We start from the raw sequence: 10,826 nt of genomic DNA on the forward strand, positions 1-10,826 counted from the left end.
TTGGAGTGAGGTCATCCACTGTATTCTGGTTGACCTACTAGGTTCGAAAATTTTAAATAAAACTATTCCCATTCTTGAGAAGCCATCAACTTGTCAGTGACTCATCCAGCTAGATGTGAGCGCTCATGAGTCTCTATTCATTCCACACTGAAATGATGACTATTGATCAGGTCTTTTCTACCAAGCACAGCTGCTGTGAGTTTATAAATGCAGCATAAATGTCATGTTCTGAAGACACAGGTACATTCATAATCTTTAACTCTTTTTTTTTTTAGAACCATCTTTTATTGGGGGAGGGGTCATCAATCCTTCTTGGCCGCCGCCTTCCGCATGGCTGCCAGCATGTTGCTCAGCTCCTCTCTCTTTCTCTTGGCGCGGATGTGCGTGCCCACCCTCTTCTTGATAAACTTGAGTGCTCGCTTGTCCGTGGACACCTTGAGCAGCTCCTTGGCACGCCGCTCTTAGGGCGCGAAGCCGCACACCTCCCGGATCATATCTCGCACGAACTTGGTGTGCTTGCTGAGGCGCCGGCGGCGGCGGCTGTGTCTCGGCTTGCTGACGTTTTTCGTCACTTTGTGGCCTTTGTTGAGGCCCACTGCCATGGGGTAGCGCAGGGCCATGGCTACGGGCAGCTGGAATAAGACAGCGACTGAGATAACGTACCTCGGCCCGCGCCCGCCCTCCTGCCCGCCGGGGCGCCCCGCGAGGAGGGTAGCCCGATGGCGGCAGATATAATCTTTAACTCTTAGAAACTTTCTCATCCACTCTTCCAGAATGATTCCTAAGACTAATGGATATGGGGACATACTCTTCGAGATAGGGAGGAGGTACTGGATGAGGAGTGGTCAGGGATAGACGAGGAGGGGAGTGGCAGCTGAAATGTAAAGGAACACTAAATTAAAAAAATAATAATAATAAATACAAAATTAACAGGCTAAGCTGTCTAGAAAAGATGTTAGATGTCATGGGGCATGAGTTCCAATCATTGCTTTGAATAGCTGTGTATTTAACTTTTAAAAGATACTTGCCCAGCTTATAATTATTCCACTCTGGAAATAAACTTTATATGACTAGAAAAAAAGACTACTTGGCAGAAGATTGTAAGATACAGATGTCCTGTTCATGACTGAGCATTCCACAGTCAGTCACTTATTTAATGTTTTAATGTATTGTTAATTGTCCATTTTGGTAAACTCATATGATTTTTCTTTTCAATAGTTATTTTTTTTACTATCAATTTAATTTCTTTTCATAGTATCAAAATGAGTAATGCGAAAACCTGACATTATATTACTATCTGTGTCAGAGTTCCCCAGGTATGGGGAAATAGATACATCAGATAAGATTTACTCTAAACCTTAAATGTTGTCTCTAATAATAAAAAACTAATAAATAAAATATTTGTTTAAAGAAATGCATAAAATAATCAATTACTGAGCCATTTTGTTATATTTCCTTTTTAATATTCCCAGAAAGGTGTTAATATCTTCACAAAAACAAAAACTACAAATATGCAGAAAAATATTAACAAATTTTCAAGGAATTACTTTTTAATTAAAATAGAACTACATATTTCCTCCTACCATATTTCCATCCATCCCCCCATTCATTCTTCTATACCCTCCTGTCTACTATCATTCTGTGAAATAGTCTTTTTTCTTTGAATGCTTATATAAACACAAACTTAAAATAACAGTATTAATGGGCTTGATTATGTAGAATAAAAGGATATTTCATGAGTCTCATTTTTAGATTTAGAACTACAGGTTACTACTAACTAGTGGAAGAAGGAGAGACACCCATTATTGGTGGGCCACTGAAGAGTGGCCAGCCTTTAAAGCATATACATATACACAAACAAAGCAGAATCAGCAAGTGCTATATCACATACACATACACACACACACACACACACACACACGCATGCACACACACACACAGTATTGAATACTATTGAAACAAATATAACAAGTCATTATTTTTGGCAAAAGCTAATTTAATAATCTTTTCACTTCACAAGAGAGTCAAATACCTTGTTTATTTTTACATATATATTGAGGAAATTTCTTAACAAACATTTAGAAAATCATAGAGTAAAGCTTGTTAATGATCAAGTGTTGATGCATAATTTCAAATCAGAACTTATTCCACAGTGTTTTAATCTACTTTTCCACATATGTATATCACTTTAAAAGGAGCTGATTGATAAAAAACAAAAGGGTTCCTATCCAGTTAAAGTTAATACTTCTTAAATATCATTACAAAGATTGACTTGTAATAATTGTATTTACAACTGTTTCATAGCCTGAGCTTACATAAGAGGCCATTATTTTGCTGTTAATTGGTAAATCGCCTAAAACTTATTCTTTTATAGTTCTATTTTTATGTTTTTATTTATATTTTAAAGGAAATGGATTGATTATACTCTGCATCATCTGAGTGTTGATAAACTTTAGTAGTGTCACGTTATATCAAACCTAGAATTTCAATGAAATCTACTATACTGTGAATGTTTTATTATTTTGTTTATATCATGTCTTCAGTCAATTTCAGAATCTATCAATGATTATTGCTCCGTGTTATTACATCATTAGACTTTATAATAGAAGTATTACATATTTTATGGTGTATTTGTGCTCATATATTCATAAGGCTAGAATCTCTCACTTAACCTGAATATTTTGGCTAATCTAATTGGATCTGCCTGTCCTTGGCTACTAACACTGCAGTGACATGCATATGTGGCCATGCCTATATTTTATATCTGTGCTGGGTGTTTGAACACAGGTACTAATCCTTCCACAGCAAACATTCTTGTCTATAAATCCATATCACCAGCTTCTCACCATGAGAGTTTTATGTTTCAGTCTTTACTTCTTTTATGTATCAAATATATGGTTTGGTTTTCAGTCATAAAATAAAAATAAAACACTTAATTATTTTAATAATTTTTTATAATATTTTAATGGATTGTTTAATAGATTCTGAAAATTTTCAATTACTTAGATCATCTGTAAGTCCAAAATCTGAATATATCTCTTGTGAAAAGTTCATTTTTCTATATGACTATATTGGTGAAGATGTGTTCGCTGAAACTAAAGGAAGCATGTGAGTTGGTGCCTTAAAGTATCTGAAATGGCCCTTTTGATATTGCTTATATATTCTAATGTGATTATCATTGGTATATATGAATTCTACTCTGGATCAATTCTGTGACTTTTTAAAACAGAAAATGGATTTTAGATACCACACTTACATGTGAAGTGGGTACTCATAAAAGAAAAGATACGAATTTGAGATTTTACAGGAGATGATTTTACTGGACTAAGGTTGTATTCCACTCTGAAACCATTAACCTTTTAAAAATGCAAATACTTTCCTAATTCCTGACTGCATCTCCTTGTTTCGAAAGCTGTATACTATTGGATTCAATGTAGGAGTTACTAAAGTATATAGTGCAGCTACTACCTTGTCTTTCTCAAAGGTATAGCTGGATGCAGGTCGAATGTAGGTGTAGATTACGGGAGAATAGTAAAGGGACACCACCATGAGGTGAGATGAGCACGTAGAGAAGGCCTTCTTCTTGCCTTCTGTGGTACGGATGCGAAGAATAGCAGCAATAATAAATCCATAGGAAATGCAGGTTAGAGTGAAGTCTCCCACAGCAAGTGTGATATCAGCAACATATACCATCACTTCATTAACTCTTACAGGACTGCAGGACAAAGCAAGCAGTGGGGGTATTTCACAGAAGAAGTGATCAATGGTATTTGGCCCACAGAAAGTCAGCCTTAGAATAAGACCAGTGTGAACCCAGGAATTGGTTACTGCAATAGCCATGACAATGCTGAGCAAGGCTACACATGTATAGTGGTTCATAATAGTAGTATACCGAAGTGGGAAGCAAATGGCCACATAGCGGTCATAGGCCATGGTAGTGAAGAGCACCATCTCAGCCCCTACGGACCATGTAAAAAAGAAGAGCTGGGACATGCAGCCCCAATATGAAATCGAATTTTCTGAAGTTAACATTGTTCCCAACATTTTTGGGATGATGCTTGTAGTACAGATTATGTCCACCACAGCCAGGGCCAGAAGGAGAATATACATGGGTGTGTGCAAGGTGGTGTTATAGATTATGGCAACAACAATTAGCAAATTACCAAGAAGAGCTACAAGGTAGATAAAAAGGAAAACAATGAAAAGTATTCCCTGAAGTTCAGATTTTTGAGTAAGTCCCAAAATCATAAACTCACTAACAATGCTGAAGTTCATTGTGCATGAGTGGTTAAACAGAAACTCACTATCAGTCTGATCAGTAGAGAGTCAAAGACTGTTGAACATGATAATTTGGGGTGTATGATGTTTCACTATTGGTGTGCAACTTTGTAGCATAATTTTCTCTATGACAGAATACCAATTTCTAGGCAATACCCTCTATTGTCCAGATTCCATTCTCTGATTTCTTTTCTTCCATGGATAACTTAAATAAACTGAAGGCAATAATGAGCATAAAAATAGAAGAAAGATGCATATTGTCAAATACTTTTAATATTAACATTTTACTTGAAATTTGCCTGAATATAATTTTAATTTCCAGTCTATCAATATAGAAATATGACATAAAGACACATATTCTAAAAATTTAGTTGAGTAAACAATGTTGTTTAAATGACTCTGTTTGACAAATATATAAGAAAAATATTTGAAACCTTAAAAATCAATGGGAATAAATGTAATGAAGATGAATAAGAAGAATCCATTTAGCATACTATCTTCAGTTGTATCTTCTTGAAATCCCAGATAGACAGACTTACTGTACTCCAAACACTCATACAAATATTCAAATGGTTTTGGTATGGTTTTTTACACATGAGTAAATTGAATAAAATATGTAAAATAATTGTTGCCATGAAATTCAAGGTAATGAGATTTTTAATATCCTAGTTATATATCATATAACTTCTATGGGTTCATAGTCTTCTACCAATCTTGGAATAAACAGATGCAATATTCTATTTAAAATTAATCAGTGTTTCTTCAGAATAGTCAAAGAAGAGATGAGGGCAAAATATAGAATCAGTGCACTATATTACTTCTTTCCAAAATATCTTCTTATATAATACAAATACCTTGTATTAAATTTTTGTATATTTACATTGATAGACTAACTTTTTATGCACTGTCAATAAGGCAGGTCAACTCTAGAAGATTCAAGACCACTGTGACAAGATATTATATTAAGTGTTGCAAGAATTGTAAATCTCTTAATAAAATTTTACCTGTGATTCATATATTTTAATTCATCATATTTAAATAAAGGCAAAAGTGAGAAAAATTTTCTGCAAATTCTCAAACTTGAGAGGTAAGTCCTAATTCCCCTATTTGACTAACTGATATAGGCTTCTGATAGGTTTTTCTGCAACTGTTGAGAATAGAAGGAACAAACATAACTTTTGTTTAATCTATAATCCATTTTAGAAATCCTAAAAAATTATAATTTTCTTAGACTTAATTATAATACATTTAATTTAAATATAATATAATTATAATTTAAAGCATTCTTCAAGGTGAAGGAAGCAACTGCATGTGGGACACTGGTCCAAATAATGAGAGAAAATCTTTTCTATCTACTCATCCTTCAAAAAAACTGATATCCAGAATATATCCAAAACTTGAAGATCACACACAAAAATAACAATTAGCCCAGGTAATAAACAGACAAATAGTTTAAACAAATAACTTGGAAAAATCAATACAGATGGACAATGAATACATGAAAAATAGTTGAAACATTTAATCTCTGGAGAAATAAAAACAAAAACTTCACTCTTAGTAAGATTAGTTATGTTCAAGAAAACAAACAACAAAAGTAATAATAGTAATGCAGGAAGAAGGATTCCTTATGTGTTACTGGAGTTTGGGGAAGCAATTTCTTACAGTCATTATGGAAATGACTGTTTAAGTTTCTACCATCTGATACTAATATATTACTCCAGAGTAAACAGTCATTATTATTTTAAAGTGAAGATATAGTGAAGATAATTTCAATAATAATATGTATATACATATACACACCTTGTTATTAAAATAATGATTTTAATATTTATTATAATTTAAAATTATAGAAACTCAAGAAACAAAAAGAGTAGTCCTGGCCTAGTCAAGCAGTTACTCAAGTAAAAATTGGTCCTATAATAATAAAAAAAGATTACTTCAAACTTTTATGAAAAATTATGATTAATTAGTAGAAATGAAATTATTTATTGATATGATTAATCCATGAAATTATTACTTACTAGTTTGTTACTAATCCTGTATGAGTCAAGGTGGGAGAAATGAAAATCTCAGTCACAAAATAAAACATAAAATTTTATAGAATCTTGTGAATTCATAAGGAGATGAGCAATTCTGCTCCTTTTTGCCACATCCAAGTTAAACCAAGGCTAAAGCATTCAGATACTTATGGTTCCTGCTTCCCCAAAAAACCACTTCATTTATGCTACAGATGCCATGGCTTTCTTTGATTATACCCTATTGCCAAGCAAAATACATTCCAAGAGGCTAAACTAGGTATTATTCCATGACTTTGAGAATTAAATAAAGGTTACCTCTCAATATAAAAAATATTGTTTACATTTTTATTGTTAGAGTGTCATTATTACTTTAAAGTGAAAATATAATTTCCAACCTATAGAAAAATCAAACAGCTGTCAATAGTTTGTTTATAATTCTGCAAGGGACATTAGTTATGTTTGTGTTTTATTTCATGCTTTTCACTCAATCATGAGTCCCTGGAGCGATGATATCTAGAGAAAAGGGGGCTGCCTCTGTCACCAGGACATTACATTTTGGAGAACCTAATTGTCAAAGCATATGCTTTGACTTATTTTCCAGAGTAATTAATTTTGCATTAGTGAATTCTGAGCAAAGAAAAATTAATAAAATTCTTTTAGAAATATGCTTTTATAAGTAGACATATGTGTTCCTTAAACCTTATATCTATATATTAGGAATTTGATTTTTTACATTAATGTTTTAAAAGACAAATAATAATCATATGAATTTTTACACACTATATAATAACCTATTTGGGGTAGATTTAACTGAATTAACATTACTCTTGATGAAGTTACTATTTTTGATGTACAATTATTAAAAATCAAATTGTGTATGTTATTATTAATTGTAGCCACCAAAAAGTCCATTAAATAATTAAGAATGTTTTCTCTGTACAAATCTTTACATTTTTATCCATATTTCTCTTTTCTCCCACTTCTGTTTTAGCATATTTTAAAATTTGCCTTTTGTATTAGCTGAGACTGATTTTTCAAACACCAAAGAATATTTGCTAATTCAACAAGCTTACAAACCCCAAAATAAAACCAAGTATTAGACCAATTGCCTTTTCTATGATGTGTCAGGACACACAGTGTTGATGGGTGTGTTCAGTAAATGGCACTGAAAAAAACTGTCAGCCACACAAACAATGATGCCTTTTTAACTCTTATCCCAAAGCATAAAAGCAGAGAATATCTGTTTTATGAACATAGGGTACGCAAGGGTTTCTTGAATAGATGTGCAACAACATAGGCAAATGAAGCATACAGAAGCCTGCTGAGTAAATTCTAACTCATAGCACAGGAAGTAAGTAATAAAGTGGACAGAGCCTCATTTTATAGAAAATTAAATTCAAGCCATAACTTTCATAAAAGGGGCCATTATTCCAAACATACAAGGAAGCAAAACAACTCAAAGGAAAGAAAGCAAATAATTTTTTATAAGCTAACATATGTTATTAACAGAAACTTGACAAAAGAAGAAATATGAAATTCAAAGACATGTAGAAAAGTGCTTTAAATTTCTGATCATCAAATAATTGGAAATTAAAACTTCAATGATATAAATAGATGTGTTATAGCATATTATAAAGCTGTGACCAAAATGGAATGATAACTAGGTTTAGTAAATATGAGGAAATGAACATTTATGCACTTTTTCTAAAAATATAAATTATTGATAAGGTGCCAAAATAACCTGAAAGTCTCAAAAATACAGTAAAAATAAAATTACTAGGTGGTCTAACATTTCTTCTCTTGGGAATACATTCAATCATATTGAATCAGAATGTCTAATTTTTTTTTTACTTTTATGCTCATTGCAATAATATTCACAGTAGAAGCTCTATGGAGTCAATTAAGTGCCCCTCAATGAATTAATGAACTGATGTAATATGATACATTACACAATGAAATACTCTGCAGCTTTAAAAGAAATAAATATTGATGGTAAAAATTTAAGATCCCCTAAAAGAGATTCTATCTACAGTTTTAAAATATGCATCTCATAGAAATACAGAGCAGAAAAGTGGTGAGCATTCATAAATATTGTCTTCAATTCTCAATATGTATTGAATGATGAAATAGAAATAAAAGGCATCACTTTGAATTTCTTTGATTATTAAATAATGACTATGAAATATTAGCTCAATTCTGGGAACACATGAAAATATAATTAAGAGTTTTTATTAATCCCATTGAATATTGTTTTTAAAATCGGCATTTTAGTAAATGAACTTGGAATTTTTAATGTAAAAATGATTGATAATTTATTATTAATTATTAGTGACAAATAGTAATTTTGGTTTGTATATTCAGTGGACATTTTTTCTCACAATATTGCTAAAAATAGTGAAATGGAAGTATCATAAAGAAAGAAAGTAGGTTTGTGCAATAATTTATATCTCAGTCAATTCTGCTTACAAGGAACATACATTTTTGAGCAAATTTTTAAATGTAACATTTCTTACTAATTACTATAGTTTTGTATTATGTTATATTGTAATGAGTATAATAGATGGTCCCATTTTGGAATTAACTGAATAATAAAATAGCAATCAAATAATTTTAGAATATGAAAGGTATATTGTATATAAATTGTGCTCAGTAATAGCATATTTAATTTGACGGTAGTATCTCTAACCCCTTGGTCATAACTTTGTCCTGGCTCAGTCTTACCTGAAATGTGTCTATGTTTACCAGTGACATGGCTCTTCATATTTCCTGCATGCCTTCTTCATACAGAGTTCTTTTTCTTCTGGCTTCTACTTTGAGGTCATATAAATGTAGTATTCTCTTCACAAATAAGCATCTTTTGAAAATCATGAAACAGAGTAGAAAGATTAAATGGTAAAAATATTGAAATTAATAGGTAAGAAGGGTGGGATATAAACTATATTCAGAATGTGGCAACTCGTTTCCTAAAGAGAGAGTGACGGCTTACAGATACACAAGTTTATTTCTGTGAAATATAAGAAGATTAAATGTGTAGATACTATTACATTCCAAGAGGTTATCTTGTGGATAGTCAATAGGAACAAATCGCACTTCTAAGGGAAGAAGTGATATGTAGAATTCTTTTACTCTCAAAAAATATCCCGAATTCCAGCAAGAGAATTAATTTGTAAGAGACACTTATGTTATCAATCTTGACATGATAATAGTTTTAAAATTCTTTTTTTCAAAATATATTGATTTAGCTAACTATATCAAGATTTATCTTTCACTATTAGTTGATCTGTGAGAAAATATAAAGTCAAGCAATATCTATAACCACTCACAGAGATTACTTAAATAGGCTTGTTTTCAAATGATTACTGCAAAATGCTGAGAAAATAGTGGCAAACTCTGCCCAGTTGGGCAATTTCAAAGCCTACTTGTATTTTAAGGATACTAGGTCACAGAGTATTAAGACAATAGTTGATTTCATAGTGATATATTTTTCTTTAATTCATGAAGATATCTATTTAATCATAGGATAAAATTACGACCCACAATATTACTGTCCTTAGTTTATATAATTAATTTATGATATTAATAGACTTAGCCAACATGCTCATATCATACAGTGACCATAATGACATGGGTATCTGGATCCACAATATCTAATAACAACATGTAATCAATGCACCAAAGTTAAGTAATTAACAATTCCTAGATTTCAATCATCCTGCATTATTTCTGCCATTTCTGTCTTTAGATATTTTCAGCATCACTGCTGTTATAATGGGCATAGGCACACTTGTAGAGGGCTGCCCACCTAAGATGCTACAAGCATAAAACAGCAGTCTTTGAGCTTTCATTGAAATCAGATAGAGGAAATTATTCTTTATGTTCCTATTCTTGAGTGATTTCTGTCAGACACCTACATTCTAGACAGTTCTCTAGTAAGCACTGTCAAAAGTTCACATTTAAGCATTTCTTAAAAACATTTTCTTTAGCTTACCTTCTGTCATTGTGAATCACTAACACAAAGAAGGTTCCTGACCTTTATAGGTTTCAAAGTGAACCTGGTAAATTAAGAAGTTAAGATATTGACTCGATAGAAAAGATATAACTTATAAAAATAAAATAAATGAGCTAATCTTCATATGCTGATAAAGACCTATCACCTCAGAACTCAAGAAGATAAAGGCAGGGAGATTATAGCAAATTTGAGGCCAGCCCAGCCAGAATAATATATTTTATTCCAGTCTGATCCACAGAGGTTGAACCTCCCCCCCCCAAAAAAGATAAAATATGCTTAATGTGACAATACTTACATACATGTCTTGCCTTTAACTCTAAATTGTCATCATCTAGGTCACACTAAAATTAGCTTGGATACTGAAGGGGCCTCTGCACTTAAAGACAATTCAGGCTCAAATTTTGGAACAGGTGAATACCACAGGAGATCTCAGGTCATTGTGCTTGTCTGTGAATTTCAACAATAGACAACACTTGAAAAACATTTCCTGCTATATTTTTAAAACAAATTTTAATTTATGA

General features: G+C 32.1%; 1 protein-coding gene and 1 pseudogene across 1 annotated transcript; both read right to left on the minus strand.

The window, feature by feature from the left end:
• Positions 1-302: 302 nt before the first annotated feature.
• On the minus strand, positions 303-638 carry LOC116894256 (annotated as a pseudogene).
• A 2,713-nt stretch (positions 639-3,351) lies between these two features.
• LOC116894257 (olfactory receptor 13G1) lies at positions 3,352-4,275 on the minus strand. Its single transcript, XM_032895962.1, has one exon. The coding sequence runs from the start codon at positions 4,273-4,275 to the stop codon at positions 3,352-3,354; it is 924 nt and encodes a 307-aa protein (XP_032751853.1).
• Between the last annotated feature and the right edge of the window lie 6,551 nt (positions 4,276-10,826).

The sequence above is a fragment of the Rattus rattus genome, chromosome 2, assembly GCF_011064425.1.
Source record: "Rattus rattus isolate New Zealand chromosome 2, Rrattus_CSIRO_v1, whole genome shotgun sequence".
In the NCBI taxonomy this organism is placed as follows: Eukaryota; Metazoa; Chordata; class Mammalia; order Rodentia; family Muridae; genus Rattus; species Rattus rattus.